Source organism: Eptatretus burgeri, chromosome 4 (assembly GCF_056783735.1).
Source record: "Eptatretus burgeri isolate ZD-2024b chromosome 4, Ebu_testis_v1, whole genome shotgun sequence".
Taxonomy (NCBI): Eukaryota; Metazoa; Chordata; class Myxini; order Myxiniformes; family Myxinidae; genus Eptatretus; species Eptatretus burgeri.
The window spans coordinates 100496355-100518808 of record NC_140964.1 but is presented as its reverse complement, the minus strand read 5'-3'; the positions used below and the strand labels follow the sequence as shown (position 1 = coordinate 100518808).

The following is a 22454-nucleotide window of genomic DNA, read 5'->3' as shown; positions in this document are numbered from 1 at the left end:
TGTAACACAAAAAATGTGTAAAGTCAAGGTGTGAATACTTTCTGAAGGCACTGTATCTGATGACCCAATGTGAGTGAAGAATTTAATTTATGATGTTCATAACCCATATCAAGAAACTATGTGAGATAATAGGATGCATGGATGATATTGGCACGAGTCGTCATCGCAGTGGGCCATATTATAGTAGCGCGTTCAGTTCACAATGGTATTTTTGTTAAGAATGGCGGGAGAGGCGAGAGTGCACTCTATGAGTGCCCTTCTAGTTCTTTGTTGGATTTAGTCTCGCCAAACTTCCCCATAAGCCCATCCTGCCCCTCCTCCTCTTCAGCTCTTTTCATCATGTCCTTGGGAGTGTTCATTTATTTGTGGTATTCATACAGCAACCAAGGGACTCACATGTATGGCAGTTCAGAAGTGCAGATTGGTCTTGTCTGAAATCTGCTATGTTCCTCACAGGCAGGTCCATCATCTCATCAGCTGATGATGTCAACAGTTCCTGGAAGTCCTTCCTCAACAGAATGCTTTCTCTCCTTCACATCTCCAAGTACTCGATTCAACATCACAATCCAGGTAAATTGAAGCATGTGGCAAGGCAATTGCAAACAAGAAAAAGAGCAATCAGAGATTGCAGACCATCTCCAGGACTTTTTATGTGGTGCGTTGCATGGTGTTTGTGTACTGGTGTGTTACGTAATTAATGAGACTTAATTAGAACTGCCACTATATAACTGCTGGCAGAGATGACCAGGTACCAAGACGTCCCGCTTTGATGCAACCCCACTTTGAATGGACACCTGACCCTTCATTATTATTCAATTTAATTTAGAATGGGATTAAAACAAATTCAATTCAAATCAAATCGAAGACCAAATAGGTAGTACAGCCCTGCATTGGAGTCATAAGAAGTTACCCGAACAAGCAAAAAGCAAAGATGAAGTCATCAGGAACCTGAATAGGATTAGCATTTCAGCTGCTAATTCTTTACCGTCGAATCCATCCAGGCACAGCCAAGTGAGCCTTAAAAAAAAAAAATCAAATAATTCTGGCTGCCAGACCATGTATCCGATCAAGTTGAAATTTAAAACGCGTTTTCCCCATCACGACTAAATCATAACTGTGAAGTTTCATGTCAATTAATGAAGCAGTTCCAGAGAAAACATTATTTAATATTTTTCTTTCATCCAATATGGCTGCCAAACAATGCGGCCTATCAATTATTCCTTAAACGTGTCCACCCAATAATTGGGGAACATTTGTGCGACATTTCCCCTCGATCTATGCAGGCGTCCTGGAGAAGATTTTTATGGGTTTTAGGGTAAATCCAATATGGCTGCCAAACCATGTGGCCTACGATGTCATTGGTGTGAACCTTTTGTTCCTCATTGATAGGCAATAATACTTGTAAAGTTTCACCTCGATCTGTTCAGCCACTTCAGAGAAGAAGATTTTTGAATGTTTTTTCATTTTATTTTAACAATATGGCTACCGAATAACTTGACTGATAACGTCATCAAAAAATTTTCTGTAGACCATTTTATCCCGGGATGACCCTCAAAAACTTTCATACTGATCAGATGTAGCGTTCTGCATATGCAATTATGACGTCATAATGAAGGCACCTATGTGTCATTAAAAAAAAAACTTTTTCCCCAAGAGTACTTGCCGTGTGCCAAGTTTCAATTTTTTCCTTGGTGCGGTTTCAGATACAGAAGTTCAAATATTTTTTCCCCTTTTTCCAACATGGCTGCCACACCAAGTGACCTATGACATCATAATTATGATTAAATCTATCCACATGAGTAGTCACACCTATGGTGAACATTAAATCTCAATCCGACAAGCGGTTGCGGAGAAAAACATGAAAGTTCTGTGTGGACGGACAAACAAACAGACAGACAAATAAATGGACCCAAACACAATACCCTCTCCATCGGCGAGGGTAAAAAACAGTTTGCATTCTTCACATGGAAGGCAAAACCAACTAATGGGAACATAACCCCACATTGGATATCCCACAACCAGTGTGCATGAGTCCTTCGGCAAGCCACAGCTCAAAATCAATCTCCCCTGCGGTAAACCTGCTCAAGCCCCTCATCATCCTCCTCCAAAGCCGAGTTCCTACTCCTCCAAAGTCTGGTGGTGACTGGTCAAGCACATCTCTGGTACAAATTTCCATTCTGTACCTTCACTCCTCATGGATCGAGTAAAGTTGAATACTGGTTTGGAGAAATCCAAATATATCTTAATAATCTTTACTAAAAAGGCTCAACTACAAAGCCACGACATACTTCCTGCACTCAATCACAGACCTGTCCGCCATTTTGCAGTTCTCAGGCATTTTCTCTCCAACCAAGCTATTTCTTTTGATAATGCCCGACATCCAAGCTTACTTTCCAACCTGTATGCTAATAGAATTCATGGGCCCTTCCTAGAACGGTTATCCAATAGTCTTTACAAGTGAAAACAATGGGATGCTGTTGATGGTGTTCTGTCTCGTCATCTCCCCCTCGAGGCCAGCATCCCGTAAGGTAGTGTTGTAGAACCGACCTTATTCTTGGTCGACACCAATGACTTCTCTGCTTCTCTGAAAAATGCTCTGTACCATTTTTCTGACTCCACCCTGTGCAGACCAGTACACCACACTTCTGAGAGAGAGGCTGCTGCAGGATCCAACTCTGCAGATGTGGAAAAAAAAAGTCATTGGTCAGCTATCTGTAACGTCTTTCACCGCAGGAAAATCATATGCTTTCACTCTGTCCCTCCACAAGGATCGGCTTTCAAAACGCCACCCCACCTCCCCTCCCGCTTACTTCTCTCACCAACCAATGGAAGAGGTGCTGTCCCTGGAGCTCAGATTTCACAACTTGTTTTCAGCAGACAAAATCTCCAAACCAGCGTCTTAAGGCTGGTCGACGCTTTGGTACTCTCTGTAGAGCCAAGTTTATTCTGAGCTGCTCAAAGCACATTACAGTGTACAAACAGCATATATACAAAGCATCATGGGAGTATGAGTCCCCACACTGGGATGGTGCAGATGCTTCCCCAGAGGCATCTCTTAGCAGGAGGTCTGGTTCCAAGATCTGCTTCTCACCAACAGCAGGTAGGTTGGTCAGCTCTTTTTTTTCCTCTCTCTCTTTTTTCTCACGACTCCCACAGTCTACCCCCAGCCTGCACAGGTGACGTGTGTTTTCCAGAATCCCACACCTTGCTATCCTCCCTATTCCCAAGCAAATGCTCACATGTATTCCTTCATCAATCTATTCTCTCTTCTGTGGAACCAACTCCTTGTGCTGTTGTCTTGTCAACATGCTTGAAAGACTGGAGGGAGGGGCACAAGCTCTCTCCCATACGCACCCCTACTTTAACTCTTGCTGACCCCCATCTCCCCTCTCCTTTTTGGCATTCACGTGTAATGTCTTTGTCTTCCCTGTTCCACATTAATTCCCTGTCGGTCTGTTAACCTGCTGCCCTTGGTCATTTAGCTCCTTCTTCAGCCTAGATTTCTGCATTTACAATTTTTTTTAAAACCCTGGCAAGTTATTTCTCTTGACGAATTGAGAGTTGACAAGCAGAACTGATTAGAACTTGCAAACCAAGGCAAACTCCTGAAGGGCTAAAATAAATAAATAAGTAAATACACACCCAGAACACCTTAAAGATAACAACTTGCATAACATCCCACACAGAACAAGTAACTCTCAATGAGAGTCCAGGGAACGGATACAGTGAGCTTAATTTTCATCTCACTTTGACCAAAGTGCAGACAGCACCAGTAAATAAACTCCGATGGGCATTCTCAGGCACAATCGTGCCTAATGTGTGAAATTCCCACCCCCGGCCTTCAAAAAGATGAATTTATCATCGCACATATTTCCAACAATAACAGTACATTGGAACGCAGACACGATTGGTCGAACGGCCTCCTTTCACCTCAAATGTCCTTGTTATTTCTTGTAACCACAGCTTAATATGAAAGCTGTATTTTATCAAACCAATTTCTCCCAAAGCCAATATTCCACACCATCCAAAATACCTGACCAGCAAGGGTGGTGATTTGTTCACAAACAAGAGAATATAATTATAAGATCAAAATGCAGTAAAGGAGGTCAAAATTAATTAATGAATATTGCATTATATTCCACCTCTTCCCCCTGCAACCTACACCCCACGCTTGCAACCCATCTACCTGCAACCTACACCCCACACACTCAGACCTTTGCCTTTACCCACACAGTAAAGAACCCAACAAATGAGGCAAGGTTCAAGTTAGTAACTACAGATTAAGCTGACCTGTTGTGCCACAGTTAACCCCTGCAGCTGAGTGTTGCTCAAATGCTGCTGCTGCTGCTGCTGCTGCTGCTGCTGCTGTAGGGCTGCAGTCTGCAGCATTAGATGCTGCTGTTGAGCTGCATACATACGGTGCAAGTACTGCGCTGCAGAAGGCTGTAGAGCTTGCTGAATGACCTACAGACAGTGAATGCAGAAAATATAATAGATTCAGCACAATAAAGATCGCATGTGCAATGCACCACTTATGATTCCTACAAATGATCAACAGGCTCCGATCAGTTACAACACAACTCCAAAAGGCAAGTCATGCCATCATTCAATCTACCGCATAATAAAGTTGTTTTTAATCAAGGGGACAAAACATTTAAAATATTGATTTTTTTTTTCTCCTATGTTTCAATACTTTTTTCCTATGTTTTGTTACTGTTTAACTTTCATTGATTTTTGAGAAGCCTTGGAGTCTTGAGCATATTTTCATATACAAAGAGGGAGGGGGGATGGTGTGGCAAAGCATTGGATGCTGCTCAATTATCTTACTGACATCATGCACAATAAATATTGTCATCACCATCAGACATAATTGTGCAAACAAAATTTTGGAAACATGCTGGCAGGCCAATTTTAAATTGAGTAAATCATACTGCACGCAAATAAAGTTAAATCTAATTACATTGAAGGGTTGACTAACAAAGTATTCAGCTGCTCAAACTGCTGGTCCATTGCCGGTAATCACTGCAGAATATTAGGGAGTTCATAGAACATCTTACCCCACGCACACCTGAGATCGGAAAAAGAACATTGGTGGGGTCGGCGAGCAGCAAATTTGATAGGTCAAGATGATTTGTAAAATGCTGTAATATTTTGTCCTAGAACTGCTAAACGGAAGTGGTTTGAAAGTGGCAATAAGGAAATTTGCATTCCACAGTGTTCAAGCACATCATTCAATTGCAATAAAATAAAGATTTTACAGGTTGTAGATTAAAAAAAAAATTCGGAAGGTTACCGCTGTTGATGCAGCATTTTTTTACACAACCTTATGTAACACATTAAATTAGTTATTCGGCCCATGTGTCCTTTATGACGTCGCCAAAAACGAAGTTTCCAGTTTGGAATGATTTTCAATATTGTTTAACTGCCAGACAAGGCAGACAGAAAAAAAATACATTCACTCCTCTCTATGCATGTACGGTCAGGACAAATTCAGAGCCAAAATACTGCAACACTACAGGTTCGTGTTCCGATTCATGTTCGAAATAAAACATTCAATTGAAATCAGGAGAAATTCGATCAGGACAAATTCAGAGCCAAAGTACTGCTAAACTACGATGATAAAGTATCACGGGCTGCGCACGACTCCGCCATTGTACACGTGGTCAGCGCGCGGGTCCGCCCGCCACCGAGCATGCCCCGTACAGTGCGTGCGGGTCCGCCTGCCATCGAGCATGGTGTTCATGGTCATCAGATATGGTGGGATGCACGATGCCAGCCCTGATCTGTGTCAGGGAATTGAGGGAAAGGATTGGATATAATTATTGATGGAGAGTTTGGAAATGGGATGGAAAGGGCGCGGCTGCATGCGCTTTGCAAGTTGCCAGCATTTAGGGTGCCGTTTCTTCCATCTCCTTGGTACGTGTTTGGAACTTATCGCTGCACGTGCGTTTGACAGGCTGTGATTTCTGCAGAGGGGTGTCCGGCGTAATGCCTCCTTGGCCTTCGCTGAAGACCCATCTCACATCGAAGGGCACACATGGCTGGGATTTACCTCAGAGGAATAAGAGTACAAGAGGAGAAAAAAGAATAGGAATGAGTGCAGAGATTTAATCAGACCGAGCTATGAAGTACACACAACGCAGTCCCATTGTCCCACGAGACAAAAGGGAAGGGTCTGTCTGAACGTATATTAATGGAATAACCGTCTAGAGACTGCTGTATGATGGTTGCTATTTGCTTTGGAGGGATTCGGTTCCTAGAACAATATAATAAAATCAACTCAACAATACACGTGAACTAACTTTACTTCAGGTTAATTACATGGACATTAACAGGCTGTTACAATTTGTCTGTATGTCCATATGCACATGAGATGTGGGTATGGCAGCTCCACTATGAGCCTTAGATTCTGCTAAAAATGAAATAAAAATATACCCCCGAGCAGGAGTGCCGGTCATCTCTGCCAGAGGTCGACAGAAGCAAAATCAAATTACAACTCGGCAGAACTCATATTTTTGCCTAACTCAAAAAAGTTCAAAAAGTAACTGTGCCAGACTGGAATAGGGGCAGTTCATAAAGTACGTACGCTCTACTTCTGGGTTTCAAAACCACCCACCCACCCCCCCCCCTCTGTATGCAGGCTAGTGAGCACCCACCCACCCCCATATGCGTCTCTTATCACATCACAATACTTGAAAATTACAACGAACTGTAGATTTTTCTCAAATGCATCAGTAATTATTAACTACGGTAATACAAGTTCAAAAAGTAACTATGTGCCAGACTGGAATAAGGGCAAGTTCATAAAGTACGTACGCTCTACTTCTGGGTTTCAAAACCACCCACCCCCCTCTGTATGCAGGCGAGTGACCACCCACCCACCCCCATATGCGTCTCATATCACATCACAATACTTGAAGATTACAACGAACTGTAGATTTATGTCAAATGCATCAGTAATTATTAACTAGGTAATACAGTAATATGGAACAATTATTGACATCCACGGATTCAACATCACGTCGAAAATGTTCCTGTGAACGGGGATATTTTTCCCCCATGCGATGACGACAGGCTCACATTCATCTTCTGAAACGCTTTCATGTAGTCCGACACCACTTTCATAAAGTATGTATGCAGCCGTCGTACCACCCACCCACCCCTGTACGCAGCCCGTACGCGGGCTTTAAACCACCCACCCCCCTCATTTTTGTATGTACTTTATGAACGGCCCATACAGGGCAAAAATTTGCGCAGGACCCGGAGCATCTTCAGAGATTGGCGCCAGCCTCCCAATGACCACTTCAAATTAGCACCGGACATGTAAGAATCAGAGCGAAGTTTGAAGGGCTATAAAATCGGAACGAGAGCAAATTTCAAAAAAATGGCTCGTGTTGTTCTAGATAATAGTCCATAGTATCTGAATCACTAATAACATTTGATCTCTTTTGAAAAATGAGGGAGGAGATACGATTTGAAATCGACGATTTTCGCAACTTTGACAGCCTCGTGACCTTGACCTCGACCTTGGACGACCTTGAAAGTTATATAGTTGTGCATTTCTCATCGACCTCTATCCATTCCACTATTGGTTATTTGTCTCCACTTGGTTTGATTGTGGACGGACGAACGGACAGGTTTCGAGACTGGCTTTATTAGGTCATCTCTACTGAGATGATAGAGATGACCCAATAAAAGTGCAAATTCACCAACTGCCAGAATTCCTGTTCCAACAATATTAGCACAACAGTTTTTGTCTCCATCATCAGGATATAGTAAGCAAAATCTGGTACAAAATACTTTTTGAATCAATTAACTGAAAACACAATAACGATTAAATGAAATGGGGGTGGGTGTTGCATTAGCATTCGCCCCTCACCCTTGAGCACCGAGTCCAGAATCACTGCTCTCCTCCACTCATTCGTTCCTCTTTTTTCCTGTTTGTGGAACTAACTTTCACTTCTCTTCAATCTCATTCTTCCCTCCAGGTCCACAAGACAGCTGTTCATCACCATCTCAGATCATCTCCCATCCAAAACCATTTCTTCACCACCGATTAACACCCCCCCTCCCCCTCCACTCACATGAGCTCAACACCTTCCAAATTTCTAGTTTTTCGTTCCTAAGAGTTTGTTTCTGTATCAGTCTTATCCACAGAGTGCATCCTTTGCGACCATCACCACCACCACCACCACCACCACCACCAACACCCCCACCAAACACACCCCCACCCACACACAATTTATCCAAGTCTCCCTTTATTTTGTCCTTCAAGCCTGCTGTTGGTGTTTCCCCCTCTCTCTATTGTTCCTTTTGTTATGTTGCATCCTGATCCATTGAGTGTTCTCGCCCTTCTAGCCTGGACTGCGTTTCCAAAAAGAAGGCGTAAAGTGCCATGCATCAGAAACCCCAGTGTCATGTACAAGTGTGTGCGTGCGTAATGCTACCCTTTTTCTTTTCAGCTGGAGCCCATTCTGAAGAGTCCTCAAAGACGTCATCCTTCGTGTCAGGTCAGTCCGGTGTCTTGACTACCACTGCTTCCATGTAACCCAGTGCCACCTGCCGCATGGTCAGGTAGTCGATGACTAAACAAACTACCCTCACTGGCTCGCCAGTAGTGAGGGTGACTGTGACACCCTGGACTAAAAAGAATACCTGATAAAGGACAGACATGGTGTCTCCTAAAAAAACACCTATCGGTTGGATGGGAATTTTATTTATTATTTTTAGGTCGTATGTTGTAGACAGCAACCGTTCAGGGTAGTACTACCCTTTTGACTTAGGAGTGTTAAAGTGGTGCCCGGAACCATCTTACACTCTCCGTGTCAGGATTGCTGGTCTTACGTTCTGTCTCACTCAAACTATAAATACCGGGCTGGCTTCAATCTCTCTTGCAAACAAACATCATACACTTTTCTTACCCACTCATTTTCACTCCTCACTTTACATTCTCTCGCTTTTATTTCTCTTTTCTCTCATTTCCCGCATAAGCCTCCAATTAAATATGATAGTCCGAAAAGTTAATGGTCCCTAGTTCCCGGCATTATGGGGTGCGAAGATTCTCCAGTGACCTACCTGTCTCGCCTGCCAACGTGGGGGAAGGGGCTCAGGCAGTCGTAGTAGTATCGGTCCCTCCAAAGACCCTTGCCTTTTGAACTAACGTGACTCTTTTTCAATTCATTTCACCAACATTTGTGGTCTTTCTTAGACTCTTTCCTCTGTTGAACATCATCTAGCAAGTTCATCTCCTAATATCTTGTTTCTCTCAGAGATCCAATTGTCACATGATGTTCTTGTTAATTCCTTTAACATACAACCTTCACTCGTGATTCTGCTTCAAAGGAGGAATCTGTGCCTACTCAAACATCAACACGCCTGCTGTACGCCTTGTGGATCTCGAATCTCCAAACTTTGATGTCATCTGGCTTAAGAATTGTCTCCCGACCATCACTCTTTTTCTGTTTCACTTACTGCTCTCCCAATTTCACAAACTTTATAGCTTTCGTTGGCTATCTTAATTCTTTCCATGAGGCCAGGACATCCGAACACCCTCAAGCAAAATTTCTCTATCTCGGAGACTTCAATGTACAACACAGGGAGTGGCTGAAATCTTCCCACACGGATGTTAGGGAGTTGAAGCTCTTGTATTTTCCATTCTTAATGATTGGAACAAATTATCACCCACCCTACCCATATCCCAGATCATCATGACCACTCTTCCAATACTTTGGATATATTCTTCACCTCCAATCAGTTGCATTACAGCTACACAATTTCACCTCCAATTGGTTCTTCTGACCACAATCTTGTGATCATTTTACTTACCACCACTCCTTCTCCTCCTCCGACGAAACACCAGTTTTGGCATTTTAATAATGCTGACTGGACTGGTTTACGATACTTCTTTTCTGACTTTCCCTAGAAAGACTAATGCCTCTCCACAGGCAATGCCTCTATCTCTGCTGAACGTATAGTTGAGGCTATTGTTGCAGAAATCGAGGCTTATATCCCCTTCTCTTTCAAGTCTATCTCTCCAACCAATACTTGGTTCAATACTTCCTCTTCCACAGCCATTCGTGCAAGGGATGTGGCACATTGGACATGGAAAAACTCTTTCTCTTCTGACTCACATTCAGCTTTCATATCTGCCAGAAATCATTGCAAATATGTTATTCATGAGGCAAAGCATTCCTTTATTCAAAAGGCATGTGACAACCTCTTATCTTCTTCCACCAATAGATCTTTCTGGTCCTTAGCTAAAAGTGTCTCCAACAACTTCTGTCGCTCTACCTTTCCTTCACTTTTCCGTAACAATGATACCATCACTGTGTCTCTGACTGATAAAGCAACTCTTTTTGGTTCTCTTTTCTCCTCTAATTCCACATTGGATGACTAACATTCCATCTCCTCCTGATGCTACTCTCACCTACAGAGATGCCAACTTTTGGAAATCAGAATTAGGGAGGATTTGCAACCGACACCAAATAATGTGCGCGAAGCGCACATCTCGAGCGCAGAGCGCTCGACCCTTGCGGCGGGGTCAATGGCCCGCCTTAGGGCCCTGGAAGCTCTGGGGTTCTAGACGCTCTCTAGTGCCCTCTGAGCCCTATTTTGGAGCATTTAACAAGTTAAGAATTCCCACTTTTTGAACAAAAAAAGGGGAAAATTGTGCACTTTTTAATGTTACATGTATGTTAATATTAGTAAGTTAGGGGACAATCAAAGATTAACAAAAAGCACAAAAGAAGCAATATTTTTCTTACCTTACTGGCTGGTACTACTGCTGCTTGCTTTTTCCATGGCAGCTTTGCTGAGTGACAGCTGTGTGGCTCTTTTCGCCCTTCTGATTATGTCTTTGCTGTATTCTCTCTGGTAGCAAGGGGTGCTATGAGCTAGTTTTTCAATTAAGAGAGCTTCCAGGGTTTTGACACTCAAATTGGGACGAAATTCAGTATGATTCTTCCGTACAAGACTGAGTGCCCGCTCACATGATGCGTTCGAATGAGGAATGACCAAGATTCCCTTCATCACTTTGCTCAAATTAGGATACTTCTTGGCACCAGTGCAGGGATCTGTGAGCTGTGAAATCCGATGCCACTGCTCATCCACTCTCACTGTCTCAGTAGCAATTGTAGCTATGGAGGCGTCTGCCTGGTAATGAGCGAATTCACTCTCAAGACTGTCTATGTCACTATCACCGCCACTGAACAGACAGGGGAATTTCTTGATGAAAAACTCCACACAGTCAAACCCCACTTCTTGGTGTAGCTTAACATCCAGCACCTGAGCATGCTTGGCTAATTCATCATCTAGCGGCCAGGTTTTGAAGATGTAATTGCAGGCTTTCACATAATATGAGCGAACTGCACTGAAGAAACCTTGGATGTCTGACTCACTCAGAGTGAAGGTGGATTTCTTGAGACTCCTTTGTTCCCTTATATACAGTTTGGCATCGTTCCCAATCATGAGGTCCTCATCATTCTTCTGATGATTTCTGTCAGAGAAGGGTACATTTACCAGAGCAACCGATGACACCGATGGTTTCAAAAACCGTACGAAGATATCTTTCAGAAGACCATTCAATTCTCCGTGCAGGAGATGAATACAGGGTTCGTCTCTTTGGAGCAGAAGATTCCCCTTCTCAAAAAGCTTGTTAGCATATCGAAGGAAGAAACAATAGAGTTTTGTTTGTGGAGACAAGAACATCCTGTTGACACGTTATTCTCTAGATTCCTGCACAGTGTTTGAGGAAGATGCGCTTTTAGTTGTAGAACTCATAGTACACTTAGCCGCAGGGCGATCACACTTGCGTTTACTGCCAGCAGAAGAGGTCAGACTCGTAGTACCAGATCCAATTTTATGTTTGAGGAGAGAGCTTGAGGTAGGTGCAGCCAAGGAAGAAGACCTCTGATTCGAAGGTTTTGCTGAGCTTCTATCAAGTGATTTGGCAAAAGCAGAACTTAACTTGGATCCTTCTTTGCCTGTAGATGGGACTATCACAGTCTTTCTCGACTCTGAAGGGATCTGCTTTGTAGATGAACGTGATGAAGGGCCGGTGATGCTACCTGCTCTCAGCATTGGTTTTGGTGCTGTCCCTGCTGTCTTCTTCGCAGCAGATACTGCAGTGGTAGTGGTGAATGCTGCTCCACTAGTGCTTGATCCTGCAGTGCCAGTACTGGCAGTAGATACAGTGCCGTCCTTCTTGCTCGTTGTTAGAGTCTTGGCTACAGTTGGTTGCATTTTTCTTCGTACTTCTTCTTTGAAGAAGAGGCGAAGTGGCTCCCACTGTTCAATCAGCCTGTCTAGGCACTGACCAAGGGACGGCCACCTTGTTGCGACATGCTTCAGAATCTTGTGTGTCGGGGCATCACAGAGTTCTTGCAGTGCTTTCACTCCTTTGACGCGTTTACTACTTTTGTCCAAGTAGTAGTAAATATCGATGAGAAAGTCATCTAATTCAATGGGTAAGGCCTGAGCCACCTTCTTGGCCGTATTGTGCATCATATGGCAAGGGCATCCCATGATGTAGCACTCTGGATTTTGTTTGTGGATATAAGCAGCGACTCCTTTGTGCTTGCCCACCATGACAGAGGCATTATCAGCACAAAAGGAAACACAATTTCCCCACGGAATTTTCCTGTCACTGAACTCATGATCAAGCAGTTTGAAAATGTTCTCTCCAGTCGAATCTTGTTTGCACGCAGGCAAACTTAGCAAACCTTGCTTCACAATCCCAGCACTGTTGTCATAGTACGAAATCAGGACAGGATATAGCTGGGCCTCACCACTGTCATTGCTACCGTCTGTAGCTAGGCTAAATGGAGCTAGTCTAGCAATATCGGCAATAGATGAAGCAGTAACATTTGACAACTCACCAATTATTGCTGAAGTTTTTGTTCTTGCACATCCATACTTTGAAGCAACTTTTGAATCTGGAAACATCTTTTGAAATAGAGGTCCAGCATGATCTGAGACTGATATGGGCAAGTTATGTTCCACAATAAATCCACTAAAGAGAAGTTCCGCTCGGGTAACATCCTCTTCCTCGCTTGTCCCTTGTTTGGTGAAATAATTCAGAAGTGTACCGGTACTCGTGCTCGAAGATCTCTCCTTTGCAATGTCTGTGTGCCGTTTGCTTCCAACGTGCTTCCGAATATCATCGCGACCTCCGTGCTCAACTGAAATATCAACGCTGAATACTGTACAATACGCATGATGAATTCCTCTTTCAGACTTTCGAATACACGGGTATTGGAGACTGTATTCGGTCTTGTACTTCTGAGACCATTTATTGGTCTTCGTAAGCTTCTTTTCTGCCATTTCGTAATCAACATCGAGGGCTTGAAGCATCGGTAACTTCGAAGTCGATGTTCCACAGCTGCAGCGCGACTCGTAGAACTCTAGCGGCTGTTAAACACCGCACGGTGGTCGCGACCGCCGGGCTGGTACGGGGCCCAGCTGCATGCAGTGAGCGTATCGCATGCATATACACTGTGCATACATACCGCATGCACTGTATTGCACACATACCGCATGCACTAAATCTCAGTGCATGATCGCATAAGCGAGATCCAGACCCAATGTTTCACTGCTCCTCATTTGAATTTGCAATTTTTTACGTACAATTTGGTAGCAGCGAACGTTATGGAGTTACCACATGCTATACGTAGCAGACGATGCTTTTCATTCAATTCTCATACTAGTACATTCTGATTAGTGAACAGTGCAAAAATATCAAAATTTCTGGAGGATAAGGATAGTGATCGTAAGGGCGGGAGTTTGGGTGAATTTTCGGAAGCCTCCCGATGAAATCGGGAGGGTTGGCATCTGTGCACCTATCCTATGTCCCCCCCTATACTCTCTTTTCATGCAGTCAATAAAATATTCCTCTCTCTGGACATAAGCAAGGCCGACGGACAAGTTGGCATTCCTCCCCATGTCTTGAAAGAATGTGCTTCAGAACTTGCACCCGTGCTTGCTCATTAGTTTCGTTTTTGTTTAAAAACCCAAACTTTTCCTCTTTCCTTGAAATATGCCTTAGTACAGCGTACTTTAAAGAAGGGTGATCGTTCAAACCCCTCGAACTACCATCCTATTGCTCTGACTTCTACTATTTCCAGTCTTTGAATGTCTTCTCAATTCCCATTTTCTAAAGCATCTTGAATTTCACAGTCTTCTATCTGACCACAAATACGGCTTTCGCAAGGCAAGATCTACAGGTGATATCCTTTCTTCCGTAATGAATGTCTGGGCTTATTCTTTGAGAGACTTTGGGGAATCCTTTGTTGTAGGCCTAGATATTTCAAAAGCTTTTGACAGAGTTTGGCATCAGGGTCTGATGATTCGGCTTTCCTCCCTCACTCTGCTCTCTCTCATAATGAGCTTTCTCTCCGACAGTTCGATCTCTGTAATTGGTGATCGTTCAACATCTCCCCCCCTTCCCTATCAAGCGGTGTCCCTCAGGGTTCCATCCTGTCTCCAACACTCTTCCTTATTATTATCAATGACCATCTTTCTTCGAAAAATAACCACATGCACTCACATGCCGACAACTCGACATTACATTCCTCCATGTCTTTGCCATCTGCCCCATCTTCCCTCACTCGATCTACATCTCGTTTCATCACAGCCACCTTTTTAAATTCAGATTTGGACAAGATCTCCCAGTGGGGCAAATGTAATCAAGTTCAGTTCAATGCTTCTAAATGTCAATTTCTTCCCATCTCTCTCTCTCTCTAAAATTCCTCTTAACTCTTCGATCTCCTTTGAAAGCTCCACAATTACACCATGTGATGCAATAAGCCTACTAGGTATTACTCCAACATCAAATTTATCCTGGAATCCACACATTATGCAAATGGCTAAGTCTGCTTCGAAGAAATTAGGAGTCCTGTTCAGATGTTGAAGATTCTTCTCCTCTGAATAGTTGCTTCAACTATATAAAGGATTGATTTGTCCTTGTATAGAGTACTGCTCTCACATCTCAAAAGTTACAGCTCCACATACTTACTGGACAGAATTGAATACAAAGTAATCCGACTTGTCAACTCTTCCAATCTGACCTCAAAACTCGATCCGCTCAAATTACGCCACAAAGTTGGCTCTCTTTCTCTTTTCTACAAATATTACTTCGGTTTCTGCTCCCAAGAAAGAAAATAAAAAATAACATAAAAAGCTTTGCACTCTGTCCCAAATGTGCGACTTGCCATGCACTGCAATATACCATTCCAAACATGCTTCAATTTGAGCCCTCCATACAACTCAACTCCAAGCTGGCACTTCATCCCTTATTAAGCCATCTATCTCAATAGCAAGTCTCTTCATGTCTGACCACTCACTTACATTGCTCTGTCGATTTGAACTCTCTCTGTCCAAAATCTCACCCGTCCTTGCTATCTTAAGGTGGGAATAATCAATTAGACTGCTCCCATTTACCCTTATGTGTGGTGTCCATCTACACTAATAAAAGTGTGTGTGTGTGTGTGTGTGTGTGTGTGTGTGTGTGTGTGTGTGTGTGTGTGTGTGTGTGTGTGTGTGTGTGTGTGTGTGTGTGTGTGTGTGTGTGTGTGTGTGTGTGTGTGTGTGTGCGCGCGCGCGCGCGCATGCTTGCATCCTCCATAACTCCAAAACCATAAAACCAAACTTTGCATGCATACTAAGAAAACTCCAAGGAAGTGCAAGAATGAAAATTGGGTGTTTGGGTTAATTAAAACACCCCTTTTGAAGATAATTAACGACCTTATTTCATTATATCCTTCACGATCCTCAGCAACCTCGCCGTCTGGGGTCATAAGGCATTTCCTGGGTAACCTCGCTGGGGTCTGAAGCCACCATGTTTTTTGGCCTCCTCAACCTTGCCCTGACTTGGAATAGGCCGCAACGATTTGTTAACGATAGTTATTTTATTTTTTTGCTTTCCTCGCTCATCTTATCAAATGCCTGTTCATCATAGCAACGAACCTCGAGATACATTGCAATGCTTATAAACGCCCTGAGACGTCAGCGTTCGTTGCATTATTTCATTTCTGCATATGCGATCACCGCGAGAATCTCTTAAACTAAGCAGAATTCCAAAATTTAACCCCCAAAATCGAAATTGCAAGCAGTTCCAACTCCGAGAAGTGTTCATTTGTCCAATTCAGACATATTTGAGATTTTGGGTTCTCCGGGAGGTGCATGATTAATATGACGGTGCGGTGATTGCTCATCACATGCCACGCCAGCCATTTCTTATCAACCATTTTGTTGGAGTGCTTAATGCCACTTGGCTAGCACACTACAATATTCACACTGTCACTGAACACTGTATATCGATTGACTTGAACGAAGTTCAGAGCTACTCGCTTGCGTTGGCCACGTGTTATTCTGCGGTGCAACAGGTGGGTGGTTGGCTCGCTGAAAATGTAAAATTTTATTTTCCACGTTTCCCATTTTTGTACAATCTTCCATTATACTGTTACGAATCTGGAAACCATGAGCACTTAACATACAGGTCCTATAGAACAGTTATATCGGTAAGTATGTTTTCTAGTTAGGGTCCCCGTCCCTCGTTTAATGGGTGAATAAATGTACATGCGCTGCGAGTTATTTTGATAGTTTGGGTTTTTACATCACTCACAACTACGGCTACTAAATCTACAACTACAACAACAACGCCATCTTCGCTCTCACAGCGACAACCCTCTGCTCCCGGCATTCTCCGTGCGCTCGCTGGTATGCGGGCGTGTTCGGAATTCGTTCGGGGATAGAATTCCATTCCCAAATATGGTCATGAACCGGTTCGCTTGGCTGCGCGCCAATTAAGGGAATGCGTCATGTCCCACCCAATGAGAGCGGTCCACGCCTCAGTGGACTGCGCCCGAGAGCGACAAAAGGAACGGAGAGCAAAGAATCGGGTGGATATGCTCGAGGGCGGAGAGGAAGAATTCGCGCCCGTTCAAAACGCATCTCTCGAGGCTGGGCGAAAGGCATCTCTTTGCTGGCGTGCTCTGGTTCTCGGCTCATCTCGTGGCTGGTGTGGTCTGCGTCTGGCTGCCCTGGTCTGTTCTTGGCCAACTGGTGCTACGGGAAGGTGTGGACGTCGAGCCGCGCGCTCGCAGCCAGGTAGCCTGCCACGTTCTCGTCCCTCAGCTCGACTTCCCTCCGAGCTGAAGGGATAATAAAGACCATTTTGGGTCCGTTTATTTTGGGTGTGCGTCTGTGTGTGGGCCCATCTGTAAGTAGGAATTGTTGAAGTGCTTGTGTGTAAATTTGCATTCTCCATTAGTCATGATAACTCTGCCCTTACGTGCTTCCCTCGTTTTCCTGATTACTGTGAATAAATACCCCATTTGTTAAATGTACGAATTCGTTGCTGTGTTTCTGCCATTGGCTTAGCATGGCACGTGTTGGTGAATTACAAAGGATGTTGCCGCTGTAAATGTACATTTGGACCAACGGGACTTCGGCAACCATCCGCTCGAATTTGTGCACTAACGGCTCGACTCGTGCGAGTGCCGTCGACGGTGTGAATACTCGGTAACTCGCCACATGGATCTCTAGGTATTTTGAAGATTGGCAAATAACCCTGTACCACGTGGTGGAATTGACGATTCACGGTCCGGTAAGGGACCCGTACCCTCGGAGTTTTGCGAAAGGTATGATCTAGATTCCGGGTGTTCGGTAGAGTCGACCCTACTGCCCCACCTTGCGGTCGTGCTCGCAACCGATACCTGGCTCCGCAACAAAACGACCTGTCACTTTGGCATTCATTAATACAAATCAAAATTAAACGTTTCGCTTTTAAAAGTTTCGTCAACAGTCTTACGGAATGCTTGGTGAAGCTACTTGGCGAGTGTTCAAGTTTCAATGGTGATACCGCAGTTCTATACCGACCGGAGATAGGAAGGCACAATAAATATGATCACAATGAGAAAAAATATTTTCATTGATGAAATAATGAATCGCCACATCACATCGGGAAAGCCGAGAAGTACGCATGCTAAATTTGTATAGCCTGGATTTAATTAATTATTTCTAAACTTCTAGAAGGTGCCAATAATAATGTCTGGGCCATTTTAGGATTTCTGTGTGGAATAAGATAATAATTATTAATTTTTCAGCTGTATTTTTGGTTTTGTTGCACTGCAAACCAAAGAAATACATATGTGGATACCAAAAGATTTTATAATTTCAACAATTTTCTGGAAAAAATGGTGCATTATTTGAAAAAAATGCATGGGTGCCAATATGCTTGGCCATGACTGCATGAACTGTTATCCCGGGATTTCACAAACAGGGTGATTCATCAATGTGTATCGTCTCTTGGATGTGTTACACAGCGAAACAGACACGAAAAAAAAATGTGATTGATTGCAAGGCACAAATCCATTTATTCCACAGCATGTAACGTTCACATATCTCCGACTCCGTTAAGATGACATCCCCCTCCCACTTGCCTCATCATCTTCCACGCAATCTCTCAATATCCAGCAATTCAACAACAACAGATTTGGAAAGAATAAAACACCGAAGAAAGAACACAACAGGATGAACGATAAACTGAGCATCACATCTGCCTGAAATACCTCACCACTCTCCTTCCTAACCATACCCCCCACTCTCACACCCTCTCCCTTTCCGACACTGTCTGTCTCTGTCTCTGTCTCTTCCAACCCTCCACCTGGTCCCCCACCCCTCCCCCTCTGGATTTGAAACCTGACTAGCATGTACAAGTCAGATTCCGAATGAGCCAACTGGTGGCGTGCAAAGGTCGCTGCATGTACGAGCATGCATGCATGCAGGCAGACCTTTGCCAGGAAGAGTGTGGGTTTTAAATGCTCCCACCCCAGATCTCAAAGTGTGTGTGTGTGTGTGTGTGTGTGTGTGTGTGTGTGTGTGTGTGTGTGTGTGTGTGTGTGTGTGTGTGTGTGTGTGTGTGTGTGTGTGTGTTGCTGTCGCTGACTGCTATCTCAACATGTGGTGGGTGGGTTTCAGGAGGTGAAACGGAGGCCTACCAGGTCTCAAAGTATCCACCCCTATGTGCGTGTGTCGTTGATTGGGATCTACATATGCAGGTTTCAGAATGTGGAATGTCGACCTCCAGGGCAGGCTCAAAGTATCTACCTTCATTTTTAGTAAGGGGTCACGATACATCGACCAAGCTGTGCAATTTTCTGTTGTCAAAGGTTTGTGCCAAGGGCTCTATTTATGATTGTCACTGAGCCCCGGACAGATTCCAACTGCAGTTTGTTTGAAGTAATATTCCAAGGGATGGGTTTAAAAAAAATTCTGAGGTTCTTTGTCATCATTTCTGCAACTCCAACTATCAATGGAACAAATTTGGCATTCTTCAGCTTCCAGGATCTTTTCACTTCATTCTTGAGAACTTAGTATTTGGTCATTTTCTTGATTTCTGCATTGTTTAGTCCAAAATCACTGGTATTAACACCTCAATTAGCAATGCCTTCTTCTTCTTTTTTTGTACCCAATGATGATATCTCGTTGCAATACTTTGTTTTCGATGTTCATGCTCAACGGGATTATTAGGTCATACGTGAGTGGCACTTCCATGTTTTCAGTGTTTGCTTTTGGTACATGTTCCCACAAATTTTCTGGAACTGCGATATCAAAGCTTTTGCAGATGTGCCAATGAATTACTTTACAAACTCTGTTGTGTCGTTGTGTGTACAGCTGTTCTAACATGAGTTGTATTTTTTTTTTGTGTGTGTGTTCGGTCTTTAAGCATAACATACCTCTTTGCTAATGCCACCTCCACCCCTCAACCTTTCTCTTTTATTTTTTCCCTCCACCCCCGTCGTCATGTCATGCGTCATATATACAGTCATGCGCCGCATAACGACATTTCGGTCAACGATGGACCGCATATACGACGGTGGTCCCATAAGATTATAATTGAGCTGAAAAATTCCTATCGTCTGGTGATGTCGTCACCGTCGAAACGCTGCCAGTCATATAAAAGTACAGTATAGCACATACAATTATGTACAGTACATAATACTTGATAATGATAATAAACAACTGCAGTGTGGCCCTGTTATAACGCAATTGTTGAGGTCCATAAAATGTCATCGTGAAAAAAGCTGGGGTCGCGAAAAATCGGGATTCAAGAAAATCAGCGTTCAAACTGACAAAATGTTGACCTAACATCCTAAAACACCCATATTTTCATCCTCTTTGACCAGTTTTTTGCACGTTTACCTTCCAGCAAGTAAATTACCTTTGAGTTAAAGAATTCTCCGAATAAATCGGTTGTTACAGTCGAAATTAAAACACAAATTAGTTTTTGGTGAAGCTTTTAATGTTGTTAAAACATTCGCACTGCTCTGAAAATATATCACACAACTGACAGGTGCTCGATTCTTCATTTGTAAATTATAACATCGATGCAATAATGACGTATTTATAAAATCTAAACGCTATTTATTCACCTTTCGATAATCGATACAAGAGGAGATTGTAAGCAGCCGCTAAGAACACCCATGGCCGTCATGAACAGCACAAAGGTAAAACGAACGCGTCTTCCATCTATCTTGGATGTTGTGTTACAATTGCCAACAGAATTCAGTACAGTAACATGCTGGACAGCTTTGGAGCCTTGGAGCAATAGGCTATACCATATAGCCGAGGTGTGTAGTAGGCTATACCATCGAGGATTGTGTAAGTACACTCTAATATATTCGCACAATGACGACATCGCTTAACGACGCATTTCTCAGAACGTATCCCCGCCGTTAAGTGGCGCATGACTGTGTATGTATGTATATATATATATATATATATATATATATATATATATATATATATATATATATATATATATATGTATATATATATATATATATATATATATATGTATATATATATATATATATATATATATATATATATATATATATGTATATATATATATATATATATGTATATATATATATATATATATATATATATATATGTATGTGTATATATATACATATATATATATATATATATATATATATATATGTATATATATATATATATATATATATATGTATATATATATATATACACATACATATATATATATATATATATGTATATATATATGTATATATATATATATGTATATATATATATATATATGTATGTGTATATATATATATATATACATATATATATTATATATATTATATATATGTATATATATATATATATATATATATATATATATATATATATACATACATATACATATACATACATATACATATATACATATACATATATATATGAAGACCACAAGGGGAAAACCAGAGATGTCACTTTTTATAAATTTCAGGGTTATTGCACCTGCTAATAGTTGCAAACATTAGGCTTACTCTCACAATAAGTATATATATATATATATATATATATATATATATATATATATATATATATATATATATATATATATATATATATATATATATATATATATATATATATATATATATATATATATATATATATATATATATATATATATACATATATACATATTGTTACGGTTGTGGAAATTCGCATTACACCATAAAGGGTCCTCAGGTGAGATATATTGGTAAGTTCATGTGTAGTTAGCCCAAACCCGTTGTATAGAGGGAATATGTGCGATTCATCCGGGCTGCGATGCTTTAAGTAAGCCATTTTTCTTTCTCTATTGTTATTTTGGACCATTAAGCCGCCAACAACGCAAAAAGGCACTACCATTACCTTCATAACTCCAGCCCGCAAACCGCTTCACCGCCATTCCCAAACGATGCCCGCCAACCACCAAAGCAAACCCCCCACCACCTTCGCCTACACCACCAGTCAACACCAAACGTCGTGCTGTCCAGGGCCCGTTCGGTAATTGATGCCGAACGCGTCGAGCCGCGGGTACGAATGCGTTCCTCTCAGGGAGAAATTTGGATCAAAAAGGCTTCACGCCCCCTTTTTCTCCGTCCAATGGGCGAGCGTCGGGCGGTATGGCCCCGCCTCCAAACGCGATGAACGTGGATTCTTTACGAGAGAATTCGGATCAAAAGAGGCTCACGCCCCTTTTTGCCACGTCAATGGCTGAACAGAGGGTGGCGTGGCCCCGCCTCCAATCACGTTTTGATCCTGAAATTTGCATATAGGCTCCTCCCCCGGCCTATAAAGACGCGAGCACAAGGCGACTCGCTCGGCTGGTTGGGGCGAGTGAAGACGGGAGTTCGGGTCGAGTGAAGAGTTCGAGTTCGGGTCGAGTGAAGACGGCGGTCGGCATCGAGGTTGCGGTGTGGGGGTCGCTCGTCTCGTCGTTGGTGCCGTCTCGTCGCGGGATCCAAGCCAGCCAGCCATTCCCCTCTCCCGACCCTGAGCATGAGCAATCCCCCCCCCCCCCATCCACACTGAGATAGTGCCGGGAGCCCCGTTCCTCCCCCACCCTAAACGTGGTGCCAACCAAACTGCTT

At 42.8% G+C, this 22454-nt stretch overlaps 1 protein-coding gene across 5 annotated transcripts in view; it reads right to left on the bottom strand.

The window, feature by feature from the left end:
• LOC147028756 (polyhomeotic-like protein 2) overlaps positions 1-22454 on the bottom strand; it is a 288124-nt gene that overhangs the window by 203372 nt on the left and 62298 nt on the right. For all 5 annotated transcript variants that reach the window (XM_085879452.1, XM_085879454.1, XM_085879453.1 and 2 more), the window contains one exon: positions 4291-4464. In XM_085879452.1, coding sequence (XP_085735578.1) covers positions 4291-4464 — 174 coding nt within the window. The remainder of the gene's footprint in view (positions 1-4290; positions 4465-22454) is intronic.